Source organism: Rhipicephalus sanguineus, chromosome 1, assembly GCF_013339695.2.
Source record: "Rhipicephalus sanguineus isolate Rsan-2018 chromosome 1, BIME_Rsan_1.4, whole genome shotgun sequence".
Classification (NCBI taxonomy): domain Eukaryota; kingdom Metazoa; phylum Arthropoda; class Arachnida; order Ixodida; family Ixodidae; genus Rhipicephalus; species Rhipicephalus sanguineus.
In genome coordinates this window covers 161,081,593-161,101,398 of record NC_051176.1, presented here as the reverse complement: position 1 = coordinate 161,101,398, position 19,806 = coordinate 161,081,593, and the positions used below count along the sequence as shown (strand labels likewise).

General features: G+C 48.5%; 2 protein-coding genes across 2 annotated transcripts in view; both read right to left on the bottom strand.

Annotated features, from left to right (window-relative positions):
- The window catches only part of LOC119401386 (protein transport protein Sec24A), a 651,765-nt gene that overhangs the window by 606,157 nt on the left and 25,802 nt on the right, over positions 1 to 19,806 (bottom strand). The window lies entirely within an intron of this gene.
- The window catches only part of LOC119401303 (nose resistant to fluoxetine protein 6-like), a 123,356-nt gene continuing 113,722 nt past the window's right edge, over positions 10,173 to 19,806 (bottom strand). Inside the window, exons 13-15 of the mRNA XM_037668001.2 lie at positions 18,654 to 18,840; positions 17,277 to 17,419; positions 10,173 to 11,514 (exon numbers count right to left, since the gene is read on the bottom strand). Coding sequence (XP_037523929.1) covers positions 11,320 to 11,514; positions 17,277 to 17,419; positions 18,654 to 18,840 — 525 coding nt within the window. The 3' untranslated portion in view covers positions 10,173 to 11,319. The remainder of the gene's footprint in view (positions 11,515 to 17,276; positions 17,420 to 18,653; positions 18,841 to 19,806) is intronic.

Sequence of the window (19,806 nt, the reverse complement as noted above, 5' to 3'; positions counted from 1 at the left end):
CATTCGAGGCCTTAGACGTCCTCCCAGAAAAGAGGAAGAAACAGAGGAAATCATGGGCTGTCGTGTCAATCATTATAGCGATAATGTCTGGGGTTATGAGGCACGCCGTAGCGGGGGGTTCCCGATTTATTTTGGCCACCTGGGGTTCTTTAACATGCACCCGAATAAGTAAATTAGGGTTTTTGCGTATCGCCCCCATTGAAATGCGGCCGCCGTGACCGGAAATCGAACCCGCGTCCTCGAGCTTGGCAGGGTGATGCCTCACCTGCTAAGCTACTATGGCTGAATACCTGTATTTAGAGAATATATTTGACGTTTACGTTTAATGCTGACCACCCCCTGTTATCATTTTCGTATGTGTCATAAGGATTACACTCTTCAATTTTATTTTGTGTTGTGGACGAATAATGTATGGGCGTCGCTCACTCTGTCCGCTGTATATATATATATATATATATATATATATATATATATATATATATATATATATATATATATATATATATATATATATATATATATATATATATATATATATACGTGCTGATTTTTTATATTCATACAGCCTATCAGATGACTCGCTTTTCAAAACTGTTTGCTTTAAATAAAGGAAGAATCTGCACAAAGAGATTGTGCAGGCTGAGCCGCCCTCTACCGCGAAAATACAGCATTGTTTAAGAACATTTTGGAAATATTGCTGTGAAGTTTAAGAAGTGCAGCCACATTTAACCTGTTCTTCATCTGAGCATTATATCTGCAAACTTCACAGTCTCAGTTTGGCGCTGTAAATACGATGAGTATGAAGAATCTGCTAGGAGTCCTTAAATTCTCACTTATTAAACAAAACTTGTGGCTGACAAAGCAAGGTACTTCGCCAAGTCTTCAGGATAAGCCGAGTGCCAATTTCTTTACTGTCAGAACCCTCTAATATAAAGTCTTAAGAAGAAGACTAAGTTCAGTCGATTAATATTTAAACAAACCACATTGAGCTGGTTGCGTATAGTAATTATAACATTATAAATGAGAATTTATATGCTAGGTGTCGTTCCTTGCCCTCCTACTTTTCCCAGCTTGGGTGGGGGGTGGACGGAAAAGCGGTGAAGTGGCGCTTTACTCCTCCCCTCCGGTTCCTCCAAGTAAACAGTCTACGTAAACTGTGTAAGCTGAAATCTTTCTTGAAAAAAAGTGGGCGATTATAACGTTAAACTACCCCGCATCGTTTCCTTCCGTATAGGTCGTCAGCTGTTAATGATTGGTCGAAATTTTAGGGGTCATGCTCACAGCACCTGCTCGTAAAACGACGCAACAACATGACGGGTAAGTGATCCACCGCGTAATTGCCACTTACGGATGACTGCGTAACAAATAAATAATAATGAACTATTTTCAATACGGCGTATTGTTTGTCATTGGTTCTTCGCTATTCGTCAAAAATTTTCAATGTGCCATAAAATCGCCTACTTGTTACGCGACAAGTCTGCGAAAACTCGCGGCGTTAAAATGAAGTGTGCACAATAAGCAACACATTACTGTACTGAACAATAACTCAATTTTTTCTTTCGGAATAGCCAGACAATGTCTCTTTCTGTACGTAATTTAAGAAGGCTGCCCCTCAATCACATTGGCATTGGCTGCTTATAGCAGCGGGCGAGATGGATTCATATGTGTGTAATAGATACTTCAGTTGTAGTATAACGATGTTGGGCTATTTTCGCGTGAGTACAACTCTCTGTGAACTCAGCGTTGCTTACAAAGAGGTAGAGAGAAAAATAAACAATATTACGAACAGACATAATCATTTGCAGGTGGGCAGCCTTCTCAGTCCAGAAAACCATGGACGCTGACCATCATCTCCCTGGTGAGGTAGATCAAGTAACGGGGCAAACTGGAAAGCTGGGCTTCTCAATGTGCTCGAGTCCACTGCCTTGTTACAAGCCGCCATGATGGCTGCAGGCTACCATGTGATAAGCCAAGTGAAGCAGGCTAATCGGAGACTGAGGTGGCAATCTATTTTAGCTGTTCTGGCTATGCACGTAAAATACTGGACACTTCTGCACATCCAACTCACAGCAGCTTGGATATGGAGCAGTGGCGATGCTATTCGTTTTCAAAGAAGGAAACTGAATTTCCTGAAAAAGGAGAGCGTTTGATCGGACTATAAAACGTTTACTAGTTCCCTCCCATATTGGCGTCGCCGATTACTTAAAGTTCAGGCCAGGCAGAACAAAACAAAATCATGACAAATTGCTGTAATGTTGCTGCTGAGCGACAGCCTCCTCTGCAATGCTCGAGCGCAAGGCGTGCAAGCGTGGAATAGGCAGCCCGCACCGCAGGTAGCTTACAGTGCGTGGTCATGACACACGGAGGACAGTCGTCAAGCAGATTCTTAGGATAAATTTTATAGCATAATTACGTTATTGCTGTGTTCAAGTAAAACTTTGCCTGGTTTGTTAGTTTCCCAGTCTGCAGCCGACAATAACCACTGTCGAAAGTGGGGGGGGGGCTCCGCCCCCCTAACAGTTCTCAGTGGGGGGCCTAGAGCCCCCTTGCCCCCCCAGTAGATACGCCTATGACCAGGGGCAATTTCATCGGTTGACCATTACACCGCTGGCAAAGTTGGTGACTATTAACCGTGATGCAATGCGCACAATAACAGCGTTACCCCGCATCACTCCAATAACAACTTTACAGAACATGCATGCTCACTTTCAACGTGGCTCTCGCATTCACAACCAGCCCGATCCAAGCCTATCTGGGAATTCACCAACATCACAACTAAAGCCAACGAAGTTACGACGCAGCGACACAACACACATTTTTGACGAACGCACTATCATCGAATCATCATGCGCTAATACCTGCAAAGTCTATACAGATGCTGCTATTCTTCAAGACGGCGGCAGGACATCATTCCTTAGTACTACGCACAGTTTCATCAGTGGTCACCAGCGTTATTTATCTATGGAAGCCAGTCCTCTAGTAATGGAACTTCAAGCCATCCATGACGTTGTCAAGATGCCACCTATAAGCTGCCTACAATCAAGCAACTATAGTCGGATGCAACTTAAAAAGACCGGAAAGGCGCCGCCTAGACGACCGAAGCAGGGCAGCTGGGCGCCTCCGCGACTGAAGAAATAGTCCCGCTCATGGGCTCGGCAATGTTCTCCGAAGGGGGTCACCGACCGTCCGACTCGTGACGTCTGTCTGGAGTGCGCGCCCATTGGTTCAGGTTTGTGTGTACCCGCCTTTGAGGAAAAAATACCGAGGACTTCTGAAGTTGTATCCGACTATAGACATCTTCACTGATTCTTTAGCGCCTATTCAGGAACTCAAGAAAGTTCACAAGGCGATGAAAATCTGTGAGGCGATACACGCCATGAATCGTAATACAGCTACCTGCGTCAGGGTACACTGAGTTCAATGCCATGCTGCGAACCCTCACAATATTGCTGCTGACCAGCAGGCGCACTGCCGTCCTTATACAGACCTCAGTTATTCCACCTCAACCCCTCAACTTACTCCGAGCCCGTAAAATTTTAGGGGCGAAGCTCCTTATGCCGTGGGTCTGTCCATCCTCCGTTTGTAGTAGCCACCTCTAGTTCGTGAAATGCTCACTAGATGGCGTTGGTGGCCAAGAGGCTTCCTCTTGGCGCGCTTTCTCTTTCGCTCGGAGTCGCCGGATGGAAGACAGATGGCCTCGCTTTATAATGAGCTTACGGAGCGCACCAACCGGACAATTATCAACATGTTGTCTATGTATGTCTCATCCGACCATAAGAACTGGGATGACGTGCTACCTTTCATCACATATGCATTCAATACCGCCAAGCACGAGACTACCGGCTATAGCCCTTTCTTTTTGCTGGACGCACGTCCACCCCGGCACACAATCGACACTGTTTTCCCTTTCTGTACTCACGAAAACGTCACAGTCGCCGAGACCCTCTGCCTTGCTGAAGAGGCGCGTCGTATAGCACGATTACGCACCTTGGCATCTCAAGACAGAGCGAAAGCACGGTACGACATTCACCACCGACCTGTAACCTATCGACCCGGTGATTTAGTCTGGCTGTGGACTCCTACTCGGAAACGCGGCTTATGTCAAAAGTTTTTAGCCACATACGATCGATCATTTGTTATTATCACCAGACTCACAGAGGTTCACCTATACCATCGCTCGCCTTACGGCAAGTGGTAGACGAGCTGCCAAGACCCAGGTGGTCCATGTCGCCCGCTTGAAATTTTTCACGCCGCTACAACCCGACTGACTCGCCCGGCGGCCTTCGTCTGCGAGGAGAGGAATGTTACGCATATGGACAAAGAAAACGAAGGCCGGTGAACGTGCTGGCCGCCGCTCCGAGGCAGCTGAAGAAGAAGACGACGACGCTGGGATATTCAACCTGTTGGCCGCTCCTGCGCTCACCTTCGCGACCAAATAAACGGCCCCTTCAGTCGTATACGTCTCGGCCTCCTTCGAGCGTAACAATATGAAGAATGATCCCTAGATGGCGCGTGTTAGCGCGCCAAGATAGGGAGCCTATATGAACGGGCGGTCATGTAGGCTAGAGCACTGCACGGGCCGTAATTCGGCCCGGGCCCGGCCCGGAACTTGTTCTAGTTTACCCGCCCGTGCCCGGCCCGGTGATTCAATGCGTGGCCTGGGCCCGGCCCGAACCCGAGAAAAAGTTACGCCTACCCGGCCCGGCCAGGCCCGACGGCAGATCAGGCCTGACATAGGCCCGAGCCAGTGATATAGGCGGTGTTGCCAGAACATAGAATCTACAGCAGAGTGCTAAGTAGCAAATATCTACGCTTTGATGGCGAATGTTTCGCTAACAATTCTACTTTAACCTACGGTAACTTCGTGTAAAAAGGGGCTCATGGTGGAAACAGTTTAGTCGACATACTAGGTACAATGAATGTTTGCTCGTCAATGGTATACTATAATTGTTTTTTTTTTGTTTTTTTTTCTTTTTTTTGCAAATGAAATGGGGATCATCAAAAGCGTTTTGTAGCAGATATTTCAGCAAGGAAACTGATTTGCAGCATGAGTTCAGTTTCGATAGGAAGCGCAATAAAAACAGAGGAGACAGAGAACAGAACGCTCTCTTCAACTTGTTTTTATTGCGCTCTTTACTGAAACATAAACCTTCTCTAACGACAAAGGCAATCATGCACCCGGCTTCTGGATATGTAACACCTGTCCTCAGCATTGCAGCACCTTGCCACAGCAAGATAGAGGAAGAAAGCCAAGTTTCTTACCTTGCTGTAAATGCACTAACGTAGATAAAGATTATAACGAACCGTGTACCCCACGTGTACATTTAGAAATACGTATAGGCAGCCGAAAGGACAAAAAAAAGCATTTGTGGTAGCATTCTTTTCATATATCACACCACTGCTACTATATACAGTCCATAAGTATTTCGTGGCATATTTTATAGTTTATTTCTTCACGTGTTTTTGGGCAAAAAAATCAAGTTATCTAGAGGTTCCGGCGTTAAGCACGCCATCCACCGTTGCATCACATATCGTGCCACGCTAAAGTTTCTCGCACTGCATGCGCTAGCCGCAGGGGTGCACATTTGCCTTGCGAATTGTGAAGGCCTCGGCGGTCGTCTTCCACCACTGGAGCAAATTTAGGATGTCTTTGTGGATCTCTGCAGAAGGAACGTAGCTGTGCAGCTTATCCCTTCATTTCTATCGTTCCCGAACGTCGTGACACTATTCAGTATCACCTATAAAACTCCTATTTGAGGGCTTCTCCTTGCAGTTTTCAGCAGTGTATGTTATGCACGGCTTGCGCCGCGCTCTTTTTTTTTCCGTATCATAATCTTCTATGCCTTCCTGACTATGTTGTACTGGTAGAACGTGATCACTGGACTACTCGGGTAGGACTGGCAGGAGGTGGACAAAGCGATTTCGATCTAGTTTTGGTCTTCGTTACAGTTTGGTAATAAAGGCGCGAATAAGCTTCTCGACGCTTACTCATTGGATGCATATGGTTCGAGGTAAAGGGACATCACCCGGCACGAAATTCGTAATTGTATTTTTTTCAAGCCTGATATTTCGTCAAGCGAATATATATTTTGCCTCACGCTCTATGCTGTTTGAACCTATGCTGTTCCTGCACATCCCAACGGTGTTGCTACAGTGTCATGTAGCTCTTACACTATACCTTTATAGCGCAGGGGACCCAACCACGCGGCCCGTGGGCCTCTCCCTAGAGGCCAGCACATGACTATCTTCGTCCCATTTTTTCATTTTCTTTATAGGTACGTTCCTAAGTTACACAGACATGACACGTCTAAAGCTTTTTTTGTCGTGATGCACCCCCTGCGACCACCATCTGTTAATACCTAACCGTGAAACAAAACTCTGTATTTCAAAATCGGCGTCCAGATTTTAGTCATGTTGAAGATAGGTATCGATATGTTGTCGGAATCCTGCAGCCAAATACCCTTCAGAAACGACCCATATGCGATATATCGGAAAGCTCTTCTTTTAAATGGCAACGTTAACTGACATTTGGCACAACCTATCCACACCCCTCCCCTTCCCCCTTTTAGCTGCGTTACTGTCCTGGCCTTTCCAGGAGGACATTTTCGGGAATGCGACCCGTTGGCTGAGTGAGCTTGAGACCCCTGATATAACAAAAAAATTACAGCATATCCACGGGTGAATGATGAAGAGCTTGGGCGCAGCTCCTGTAGCAATCATAGTCTCGGGATTCGCTTCTCGTTGAGCCCGTTTCGCAGCGGCGTCCTTGGCGCGCACCGTCACGGGATCCGCCTGGCTGCCGCCAAGCGAGCGCCCGCCGCTGCGCATCGTCCATGCTCCGCCAACGATCCGACACGTACGGCGACGATCCCGGAGAATGAGAGAGGCGCTTGCTCCCCGCGCATCCCCGCGCAGCCCGCGCAGCAGCCAATCGGAGAGCAGCGGCACTTCCAGCGCCATCTAGTGTCGATTCACACAAGCGCCATATTGCACACAATTCTATTGGACCAACGCCATCTAGGAAATGAGACGAGAAATGGTGATGACGACACAGATTGTGTACAGCGCCATCTAAAATATCGTCCCTGGACTGCAGTTTGTATGTACTTCTATGAGACAGCGCCATCTATTGCATCATACGGGAGATCCGTTTACGCCGGACAACGGAGACGTGACAAGGTTAGATTAAGAGGAGCTACGCCCCTAAAAAAAAATGAAAGTTCAAACGTTAGCAAATTGGGCACACAAAGCAGCATAGAGTTTCCTAAAATTAACTAGAGGGGACTCTGGCGCTGCGATCGTTCAGCTACCATGGGAATGGTGGGTAGTACACAAATTTGCCTAGTCTTCGGGCTTGCGGCTTCAAACGTACTTGTGGCTTTGTTTATTGCTGTGTTTTGGCGTTCGTTCTGGATAAAAGAATAGACCGTTGTGAACTTCGTGACCAGGTTTGATTTGGTGAGCCTAAAAAAGTTAAAGTGGTGAAGTGGAACTGCTGACTTTTGCTGAACTTTGTTTTGCGACAAAGCGGATGCAGGCGACGCGCAGTCAAACGGAGCCGAAAGAACGAAGTTTAGACAAATTTGTGTACTACCCATCATTCCCATGCTGGCTGAAGCGTCATGCGTTGCAGCTCCCATAATTCCCTCTAGGAAGTATTGTAGGAAACTCTATGCAAAGCAGGCTGTGCATGTCCATCTCGCGTCACATGACCTCTGGGGGCCGTGACGGAGCCACAGAAAAAGAATGTGTCTGTACAGGAATTCTATGTAACCAGACCCCGTGCAGTCCTTTCGCTTTAGCGGAGGGCTGGAAACTTCACAAACGTTTCCCCGCTTTGGAGCTCTGTGATCGCTCTTGCGATAAGTTACACGTATGTATTTATTATATTGCATTTATTACTGCGATTACAGAATAGTATTTGGAATATAAAATGATGACGAATGCAGATAAAACACATAATAAAGACATATTAACTATATAAGCGCCTGGTATATCTACTTTTAGCTCGGCCGTTTAAGATAAAGCAAGTAGCCCCATATGCAAGGAGCAAAACAGTTTCAGTACTGGTCCCTAATAAATTTTCTCCAAGTAGCTTGCCCCACATAAAAAAAAGCGTTTTTTCGAGAGAAAGTGTGAAACATATATGTATGCGCAACGTATGTGGAACAAACTTGAAGGGCCACTAGAAAGAAAAACAATTTTTTTATTATCAATAAATTACTATCTTGCAGTTCTTAAATCACCGCGCTCGCCGGGACAAGGCTCTCGGTAAGTGAGAGAGAGAGAAATAACTTTATTTATCCCATCTTAAGGGAAAGGGGCTGCGAGGTGAAGGCGAGGGATCCTACTCGCGGTAGGCCTCCTCTACAACCTCAGCCCACCTCAGGATAGCCTCCTGAAGCGCGGGGTTGTAGCTGCGCATGGCAGCCTCCCACACCTCCTGACTACTTAATTCTTTACGAAGGCTCTGGGTAGCTTCCCACAGCTCACTTGCTAAGTGGGAAAACAGGCAAAAAGTTAAATGCGGGTGGCTACACCCCCTTGAAATTTGCGCAGCAGACGTCGTGACATCTTAGATCCTGACGGCGTCTATTGAGGCCTACGTAGTTCCTAATCACTAAAAATGAAACACATTGACCTCTGAGGGAGCCATAGACTTAACACACCGAGTGTCAGGAAATTTTGTAGAGGCAATGTCCTCCGAATACGTCAAATACAGTTTTAAATCCGTGACGTCACGCTCGCACTTTCGGCGCGAAATTAAAAAAAAATGGAATTTTGACCTTCATTTTCTCGTCTGATAATAAACTTATGATGGCGAAATTAATGACATTCGAATTCTTAGAGTACACTTTATCAGTTTAAAAATATTCATTGCTTCACTATAGCGTCCATTTAAGAACCGAACAAAGTCCAAGCCCGGCCCGACCCGAGCCCGCCACCTCAAACGCGGGCCCGGCCCTAAGCCCGGAGCTTCAGGCCCTTGCCCGGCCCGGGCCCGCCGTGAAAACTACTTTACCCGGCCCGGCCCCGCCCATGGGCCGGGCCGGGTCCGAGCCCGTGCAGTGCTCTAATGTAGTTTTCACGGAGCCCGTGCAGTGCTCTAATGTAATGCCAAGAGGGAGCCATGAGGCTCCCTCTTGGCACGCTTTCTCTTTCGCTCGGAGTCGCCGGATGGAAGACAAGGCTGCGGAACGGAGGGCACAGAAGGCGGCGGCAGCGCGCGCTCGCAGACAGAATCATGAGGTGAGAGCCCACGGGGCCGAAGCTGCTCGACAAGCTGCACGGCTGCGGCGAGAAAGCCCCGCCGTTCGAGCCCGCGAGGCCGAAGCTGCACGGCTGCAGCGCGAATCGGATCTTCAAGATGTGAAGGACCGTGAAGCGGCGAGAAAGCGCGCGTACCAGCAGGCAGAGCCCGAGGCTGTGCGAGCACGTGAAGTGGCTGCAAAACTCATCAGGCGGGCTCTGACCGAAGGCGCCGACGCGCGCTTCCAGCGGGACTTCCTTGACAACAGTTTCGGCCACAGTTGTGGCGTGTGCGACAGATTGTGGTTCTCAAACAATCTAGTCACAATGCATTACACGGAATATTCACGGTTTACCGATGATTCCCTCCGGAGCTTCGCCCCACTCATCATCATTCACCACATGGGTATGCTGTGATTTTTTTCCGGCAGGATACACGCGCTCTTATCCCACCGTGTGTCTGCTCCCCCCCCCCCCCCCCCCCTTTACTTCACTAGGGCGGAGGAATCTTGCTTAAGAGGCCTCGGACATCGGGTGGCCCTTACCCCGGCTGTCATGTCAACGTGGAACTGGTCGCATTTAGCACTGTGTGATGCGTGTCAGTACTGCTTTATTCCATTGATGCAAACAGATGTATACCATCTTATACGGACATGCCAAGGCTTGCAGTCTGAACGCTCCCGTCGCCTCTTGCAAGACGGTCTTCGCTACAGTGACACGACCAATTATGACCGCTGGATACATAATAACAGATTCCAAAAGACACTGCATCACTTCATACAAAACACCGGCCTATAACGGCGCACATCTGATACAAATATACACACAAAATAGTATGCCTTAAGGGCAAGTCTATGTCGCTATAAAAGAAGTAATACATCGCAACCTCACTATGCGCTATTAGAAAGTACTCGACGATCCTGTTCAGTATTCGAAAAAATCATCGTAATATCTTTTATTTGGTTCTAGAACTACTATATGCCTATTTTATTCGGCTTGAAATGTCTATATTCGTGCACACACCACCATGTGGACGATGAAGACGAAGGCTCATCTGGAGCCGCAGGGTTCAGGTGAACAAGAGCAACAGTTGTGGATAACACCACCCAACTGTTCATTCTGTAGTGCACTGACGAAGCTGACAAGGGGAACACCACAGGTGTGCAGGGCAGTTGTCTCGTCGGCGTTATTGACGCTGTGTGATTTTTAACGCAAACATAAGTAAACTAGGTTAATGCCGTAACTCCGAACTCATTTACTTAGGAGGCTTTGACGCAGTACCTCGTCCACTGCCTGAACCGCGGTAGTTATCTGCAGTCGTCCAATAATAGGAAGGCCTGTTACCATCAGATTTGCTATCGCGGCTGTCACTGTAGGAAAGAGGAGAGTTGCAAGCTGTGGTGATGCAAACATACACTACAGCGTGCACAACAGCGTATACTAAGCACAGCGTGCATTTTGAACATTTGGGTTGTACCATGCACACGGTCTCATTTAAGTTCCTGTGAATCACGCAGATGAATCTCGTGTCCTTGATTTGATTTACGTGCTGCCGAACTGGTGACTGAGGGCTCTGCGGTTTGTGTTGCACATACCGTAGTCGTACTGCGAGCAAGCTCTAGCTCAAGCCAAGATGCCCGCTTGCGTGGGAAATGTGGTTTAGTATATGGCTTTGACAGAAAACTGCAGTTTTTATTTCTCATACACTTCATATCAGCAGAAGGAGAACGCACGACGACAGTTGTAATTCTTTAGAACCACCACAACTAGAAGCTGATGGATAAGCCGTGGTGTATGGGACTCAGCATTAATTTTGCCCTGCCGTGTTTTTGTAATGCGTACCGATGCTTGGAATACGAGTCTGTTTGCATTCCACCCTGGTCCCATCTGCATGGAATCAAGTCCGTAGCCTCACGCTTAACAATAGCACGCCACCGCGCCGAGGGATCGAATGGAAATGAAGGCATGCGCTGTTTCGCAAGAATGAGCAATCGGTTTAAGGGAAGCTGAAACTGAAAGGAGAACTGCGTCCCTTTTGGATGTCGAGTGTCTCACAGGCCCTAGCAACGGTTACACGGCCGACTTCTGGATGGCGCCCACGTTCAAGTTACGGGGCTTTCCGTTGACGGGCGTCGCTGCTACGGTGTCGCCGGTGTCCCCTTCGCACAGCAGCTTCTGGAGCCGCACAGTGGGTGCCTCGATGCACACGTGCAGCAGGTAGGCAAACACCACGCTCAGCAAGAACACCCCTAAGGCGGTTGTCAGCTGCGGCCAGCGAAAGAGTAGGGGAGAGACACTGTGATTACATATTTCTAGCAAACAACTACAAACCACGCTACTTTACCATGAATTGAAGTTTATTGCCACATAGTTACAAAACGCTACTTTACCACGGGGCAAGAAGTGCTTTCTGATGGCGTGTTTGCTTTAATACCGCTAAATACCAACAAGACACGTCCAAGGCAAGTCAAGTCAACAAGAAAAGTCCCTTTCCATCGTATACGATCGGAGACTATAGTTGAGGTTTATGTGTCACGTACGCCTGAAAACGCGTGATTGTCTGAAACCATGACAATAAGAAATAGTTCTAATTACATAAAGCTTAATAAAAAATCTGAATAACGAGCCGCTATAGTACTTAATCGCGAGAAACCGTTTAGCAGGGAATGTCGTTGGAGCGAGCATTTCGACAAGAGAACCTGTCTTCGTAAGGGCCGGCAGGCAGGCACCATGTCGGTAGACGCCGTTTCCTAGTTTAAATTCCGACAATACTTTGATAATAAAAATTTAACAGGCAAACATATACATAAAAAAACAAAAAGCAAGTGTTGGCTCATACATTCAAACGCGTCCTGGACAGTGGCGTAGCAAGGGGGTGGCGCACCGGGCCCATGCCCCCCCCCCCCCCCCCCCCCCCCCGAAATATTTTGCTACCATGAGATAGGGATACACAGCACAAAATGACACTCGACCACACTTACCTGCCCGCACCCCATGTCGAATCAAGGGCGTGCTCCCCCGAAAAAAATTCTGCCTACGCCACTGGTTTTGGACAGTGCAAGCACATGGAGTTTCAGCCTCGATAGCAACAAAAATTTTATTGCAATTAATTTTTTGTTGGTTAGTTGAACCTAAATCGTACTCCTTCAGTAGACAAGGGAAGTAGAAGCTAGCGGGCCTGGTTTTCAGCAATACATGGGGCACTTTTCAGTGAGCGTTCAAGGATTTACACGGTCGGCAGGCAATCGTAATTAGAACTGCTCTGTCATGGAGCTCGTGCGCTGTCTTCACAGCGTGTGTGAGCTCACACGCTTCGCAGAGAAGCCCCACTGCTTGCTTGCGATTTCCCATTTTCTTCCTGCCTCAAACACATCTGTTCGCAGTTACTCCATTTGTGCAAGAGTTCACTCAATAGCTAGGACTTTCTGCCTCTCGACTTGTCGTGTCGCGAGGAATTTGAAGATGCCGCACAGCTCGAGGTGTCGGGTGTGTCCTTCCTAGCCACCGGTAGCCTTCTGCTCTCTTTGCCTCCCTTGTGGAGCTTGCTGGAGTGGCTTTTGCTTCTGCCGCCTTTGCTCGAGGCCTTAGATGGAGACGGAGCACTGCAGGAAGCGCTGGCCTTGCTACCAAAGCTCATCTTGGGACTGCTACTCCCGGCGGGCGCTCTGCTTTTTGTTTGCGAGGGTCGTTTTGTTGTCGAGCTTGACTGCGCTGACCCCGCGCCTCCGTACTGCGATGATTGAGAGAATTCAGGCACTTCCCTGCGTTGTTGCTGTTGCGGCGTCTCTCTGGAGGTGACTGGGGGCACTTCTTCCGCCGTCTCGAACATTTCTTGCGCGTTGCCTTCGACGGTGCGTGAGATCAGCTGGCCATCCTCGAAGCAAAGCACGGTCTTCATGCCGTCCTGGATGATGGTACGCGTCTCGATGCGCTTACCATTCACGTAGCGCACCGAGGTCATTTCCTGCGTCGGCATGGCCCCCAAGCCCGCCGAGGCGCCTCCCATGCCAGCGGTAGACATGTGCGGCCCGAACAGCAGGTCGTCTAAATCGATGATGAAGCCCGACCGAAAGACGCTGCCGAAGTTTTGCTGATAGAAGGGGAATCCGCTGGTGAGCACCGTAGCACCGCGCTGGCCGCCGTGAATGCCCCGGAACAGGTCCCGAAACGGGTCCGACGAGCCGAAGAACTCGCGGAATAGTTCCTCGGGGTCGCGAAATGTGAACGCGAAGGCGCCTCCGTTGCTGTATGAGTTGCCACCACGGGAGCTTCCGTAGTCTGCACGGCGGTCGGCGTCGAACCCACCGTGGCCATACAGGTCGTACTGGCGCCGCTTGGACTCGTCAGAAAGCACTTCGTAGGCTTCCGAGATTTCCTTGAAGCGGGCTTCGGCCTCGGCCTTGTTGTCGGGGTTCTTGTCCGGATGCCACTTGAGCGCTAGCCGCCGGTACGCGCGCCGGATGTCCTCCGGCGACGCGTTGCGCGGCACCTCGAGCAGGTTGTAGTAGTCGTTCATGGCCGAGCGAAAGGTCGAAAGTCGATGCAGCTGAAGCAGCACAATTTCGGAAGGGCCCCGCTAAGTACCTTCGATTTTGGACGCTGCCGATATGGCGCCCGTCGTCCACGGGACCGGTGTAATGGCGCTGCGGCTTCCCCGCTTCTTCTTTTTATTCGAACGAAGAAGAGGACGCGCGAGAGCCGCAAGCAAGAATTCACGGCTAAATGACCGTGGAATCACACTACCAAATATACCGCTAAAAGTTTAAAAGCAGGAAATTATAGTGCTTTGGTTTAACTTTAATTCTACAGATAAGGATTTGGTGAATATATTTGCAGTGGCGACGCTTGATTCAAGCTGGTGTTGACTGGGGTATATCGTGTCCCCGCGCAAATTCAAATAAAGATACTTTGCAATCGGTATAAAGTAAATAAAATCAAGCCAAAAAATAATCTCTCAACTCCGCATCGAAGGGGCGCAGCCAGGTGTGCCACCCTCCTGCAACCTCCCCCCCCCCCCATCAAAAGTGAACTATTGCGAAAAAGCTATGAACTATGTGCACCACCACGCGACTCCACCATCTGGTTGAGGTGCAGGACCTGTCTTCATACCCCTGCCTTGCAACCCCGCATGTTTGCAAATATTTTCAGCTGGGAGCATTAGCTACAATCCAAATGCCATCGCTGATATTGTATTCAGCGCTTACAGACTGCATTACAGCATTCGTTTTTTTTTGTCTAGCATTTACTCAAATTTTAATCCTGAAAAAAAAAAAATGCCGGCAGTTTGCTCTAAGTCACGCAAACCTTGGCACAGCGAAGCACGAGTCCGTCGCTGCTCGTACTCCCCGTCGACCGACACGTCTAGCTTCAAGATGCGCGGCTTCCTTCTCGTGAGTATGCACTTTCTGAGGACGCCCCATGACCCTCTAGACAAGATTGGGCGCAGCCAGGCTATGCGCTATAGAGCGGAGGTTGCGCGCGATGTCTCCGTCGGTGGGTGTGGCTTATCTACTGCGCATGCGCGGCTTGGCCACGTGGGGCGGTATCCGGTCGCTAGACAACGCAATGCTTTCTTCCGCTGTCTTCTTATATTTTTTTTCTCTCTCTCTATTTCGTTAATCTTCTCTTTTTCTTTCTGAATTTCTTTCTCTCTAGTTTTCTCTTTGTCACTCTTTCAGTGCTACGCTTGACTCTCTCCCATCCCTCTTTCCTCCTCCTCACCATCACATCTCTCCTCCTCACGCTCCCTTCCTTTCCCACACCCTTGATACACTATACAAGGCTATGCTATAGCGTGCCTGGCTCGCCTTCGGATTGAGGGTACGCAGGTTCGAATCCCGCCTCGTGAAGAATTGTTCTCTTTCTCTTTCTTTAAGTCTTTCCTTCTGTCTCTTTGTTTCTTTCTCTATCTCTCTCTCTGTACTCGTTCTCTCGCCCATCAGGGTTATTACAGGCCACGCCGTAGCGGTGAGTAGTGGGATTTGCCCAAATTCTGTGGCACATACCCGTTCATGGTGATGATAGCTTTCGGGCACGACCACACATTTCACGCCGAGCTAGAACAGCTTGGCTGTTAAAAAAACAATGAAGCGAACTAGCTGTTTGAGCTGAAATAATCCGTAAGCGTTTGGATTAGTCTTCCTTGCAAGCAAGAAGACGACGAATTTATCGCTCCACCCGTGTTTCGTCTTTATCGTTCTCAATCTTCTTCGTATGCCGAAATTTCCAGAGCAGTTTTTCGTGGGCATGGATAGCTGTATGTAATAACCAGTTGTTGCACCCAATGCTTTGATGAAAGATTCGGACCATGCTCGCGTTAATCTCGTAAAAAAAAAAAACAAATTGTCGAAGCATGTCCTAAGCCGCGCAAGGCTTGAAACAGCGAAACTGAAAGACTCTGAGTACTATTATGGTTTCTTCTAGGTTGTTTCTAGGCCTTAGCTAGGCGATACAGGTTCTAGGTTGCTTTTAGGTTGTTACTAGGCTTTAGCTAGGTGATGCTACGTTGTATCTACGTTGATTCTCAGCGCAGAGAGGTTCGACTTAAACTACAGACAGAACAGATCGACACGACACAGTTGTCGAAACTCCAGAGACGGAATTTATTTATTTATTTGATTTGTATACATACAAGCACAAGGACACAGAGAAGAGAGGGAGAGAGCAAGCTGGCAACTGCCACCAGAAGGGGCACAACGCCTGCCTGCTCTTTCGGGAGGAGGGAAGAGGAAAGGAAGTTAGGAGGAGAAAAAGAGGAAAGGAGATAGGAAAGTGAAGAAAAAAATTGACGAAGATTTGGACAAAAATAGGTAAACACACACATACACAAAAAGGAACGCTTAAAGACGGGTGGCCAGATCTGTTTGGTCCATAAAGGTCAGCAGAGCTCGATGGGCCTGGTCGCGTCGAGATACACAACCTCTCGAAAAGAGGTAATCGTCGATGGTCGCGCATTTAAGTCCGAGGAATTTATATTCCTTAATCAGCAAAGCCCGCTGCGTAACTCGCGCTGAGACCAAGCGTTCGCACCTCTCATAGATCTATACGGGCACATCGTCGTTGGCGTAGGCCTTCCATTGCTCCGGGGTCTTCTCGCAGCCGCCGTTGCCTTTCCCGTTCCCTCGTATTTTATCCTTGTGCATATTCGGGGTCTTCGGCTCGCCGGCGTCGCTTCGCAGCCATTTGTTGGGCTAACTGCTCCCTTCTTTTTTAGTGCACCAGTGTTGAGTAGTGGGATTTATCCAATTTCTGTGGCACATACCCGTTTATGATGACGATAGTTTTCTTAATCGACTCACAAGGAACGATTTGCTGAAAATTTCGCTGTTAAAGAAATGGTTATACTAACAAACAATTACACAAAATCAAGAAATCAGCTGGCTGCGCTTACGCTCCCGTGATTCATACTTCGCTAAATTACGCCTGTCGCCAAACAGTAGCGTACAGGGCGGAAACACCGTATCCCTCTACGAAGATATTAAGTAACCTTTAAAAATAGCCTTTTTGATATAAAAGGGTTATTGCACTGGAGAGGCGTTGCCAATGGTTACAACCATGTGGTGACGGGGGATGCATGAAATTAGTCACTAATTAACAAAATATGTTAACTAGTATTTAATCTAATATGCATATATCAGCTTCATTGTAATCGGGAAATTGAAGTAAGCCATTTGTAAAAGTCATATGAGCTTCTGGACCTTGGTGTGGGAAACCGTAGCCGGTTGCCAAAGTATATACGCGCGTGGCTGCGCCCCCCGAGGAGACATCGCTGCTGACATCACCAACCGGCGGCCCCGTCAGCGTCGTGCGGATTGTGGAGCGGCGGAGCGCTGGCCGGGTGCCACTCTACGCTTGTTGCTTGACGCTCGTTGACGTCAGCAGCAACGTTGCAGTTAGGGTCGTGGCCACGTACGCGCTTCGGCGCGCGGTTGCCGTTTCCGGGAACATATTCTCCCCAAATACAATTTTCTCCTGCATTACGCCGACATAGTACATAGCTCCTATTTCTACCTCGCCATTTTACTTACCTGAAAGAACTCGTCCGTGTTGATGTAGCTCCTCAAGCGAAGCATGCGAGTTATATAGAGCGGGACGTGTATTAGGTAGATCCCGTAAGTCAGCCTCGACAGCGGCAAGAAAAAACTCCAAGACAGCATATTGTTCAGGACACCTGCGCCATAAAAAGCGATTCCACTAACATTGGGGTACACACTTTTGGACGTGTACGTCATTTTCTTATAATGGCACAGACTACAGCCATGACAGTTGATACGAATGCATTCACTGCAGATTTCGTTTAGTGGATTGTGTGTATTTGCATGTCAATGCGTTGAAGTATACACGTTCGTGCTTTTGTACAGACAGATACATCGCCACTGGTACACATTACGCTGTACTTATGATAAAACTGAGAAGAACATTATAAAGCGGCGGCGAGCTTAGCGTGTTCCACAGTGCCATCCGATTATCGATCGAATTAGGACTTGAAGCCTATTTGCCACGCGCTCTCGACAGTGATATTCGCCGCAGTTTTCACATTGCAATGTTTTTTTTTTTTTCTACGCAGACAATCATAGGAAGAACAAGCTGGGATGTATATGAGCTAAAGTTTATCGGTTTTCTAGCCACCGCTGTGCCATAGTTTAGTTCCTTTTGGGTTATTTTACGGGGCAATGACAATGCGAGCAGTAGTTAATTGCGTGTGGCGATGGGTAAAGGTCGCAAGCAGGTGGGAAAATCGGCCGCCTTGAGTCGCTTTTTCATTGCCAGTCGCAAATGGTCGCGCGACCTGTGCTAGAACCTCAGTAGAGACCTTCCGTTGGGTGGATATGGCGTTGCGCTGGTAAGTACGATGTAAAGGGTTCTTAGCATTTCTTAAGCTTCTTTGTTGCGCGGCAAAATACATGGACACCGCAAAAGAAACGTACGACGACACACAACGCTCGTAATCATAGCGCTGTGTGTATTCATACGCTTCTTTTCTGGTATCCATGTCTTTGGCCGTGCTACAACGAGTTTAAGAAATGACCTACTACCAACAAGCCCACGTAGCCGCCCTTATTAACGGGTTATACTAATACTATAGTTTTGGCACGTATATTGAGTTGATTCAGGCGCCTAAGAGCAGCACTAGCAGTTGTACGCTGAGTTCAGTATAGTTTAACGTCCCGAAAGCGGCACACAAGCTATGAGGCACGCTTAGGCGCGTGGTGGGTGTACTATGATTAATTTCGATGACCTGTAGTTCTTTAACGAGAACGAAAAGCGCGCTGCACTGCGTTTTCGCGTCCAGTCCCATCGAAGCGCGGCTGCTGCGATCGACAAGCGAACGTTGCGACCTTTTGCCCAGAACCAATACGCCAGTAACCAGTAAGCAGGTATGGCATAACGCCTTGTGTACAGACCTCCACGACCTGTGGCGCAGGCGTACGACGGCCAGAAGAAGGCGAGCGACCAGAGGAGCCGGTGGAATCCCCCGTAGAGAGCGTTGGTTATGGCGTCTGGCAAATGACCTTGATTCCAAGGGAACGAGGCGAACAAGACGCCGCAGGCCAGGGCCAATGAGACCAGCCACAGGCCCATCTCGACGTTCTGGAATGATCCAAATTGACACCGCGAGTGTCGTCGCGCTACAATTGTTCTGGGTAGGCATTTTTTGATATTACAGAGCTTATCGGGAAATGACCCACACGAGGCACTTTCGAACTAGTTTTTGTGCTTTGAGTTCGTTGAGACGCTATGCGCATCTGTTTTCTTAGCATAATAATAATTATTTGTTTGTTGTTTTGGTATGAATCGCTGAGTTTATGGTTGCTGGACAGCTGCAGATTGATTAAGCGGTACGATGAATGTTTCAATATATAGAAATGTCCCTTTTTCGGGTGCACGGAGACGCTATACTACAATGCGGATGTCTCCATACGAAGCCAACTGATAATTCAACCGCCACCGCTGGGGATTCAGCTGTTACGGTGCTCGGCTGCTGACCCGAAAGTCGCGGGTTCGATCCCGGCCGCGGCGGTCGTATTTCAGCGGAGGCGAAATGGTATAGAGACCTGTGTACTTCGATTTAGGTGAACGTTAAAGAACACAAGGTGGTCGAAATTTCCGGAGCCCTCAACTAGGGCGTGCCTCATAATCATACGGTGGTTTTGGCACGTAAAACTCCATCAGTTATTACCAGACAATGAAGCCAAGGGAATCATAGGGGGTGTCAACTGTAGTCATGGAACTGAAGTTTAGTAATCTTCAAATATAAGGAAGATCAGTTAAAAAATTGGCCGCGTATCTGCGTGATTCGCTGCAAATGTCGTCTAAAGACGATAGAAGAGGCGCTGCGTGAGACATGGACGCCATCTGGCAATACGTCGGGAAACACGAGTGCTATGTTGCGGGCTGGTAGTCCCGGCGCAGCAGCAGGCGTACACCGGCGGTGACCAACGCGACCGGCGGGGACGCTAGCCAGCCCGAACACGCGGTTTGGCGCGAAGCGCTGAAGCAGAAGAAACGTCCGCACTCAACGAGTACTCTACACACACTCTTTTATGTACACGTCGC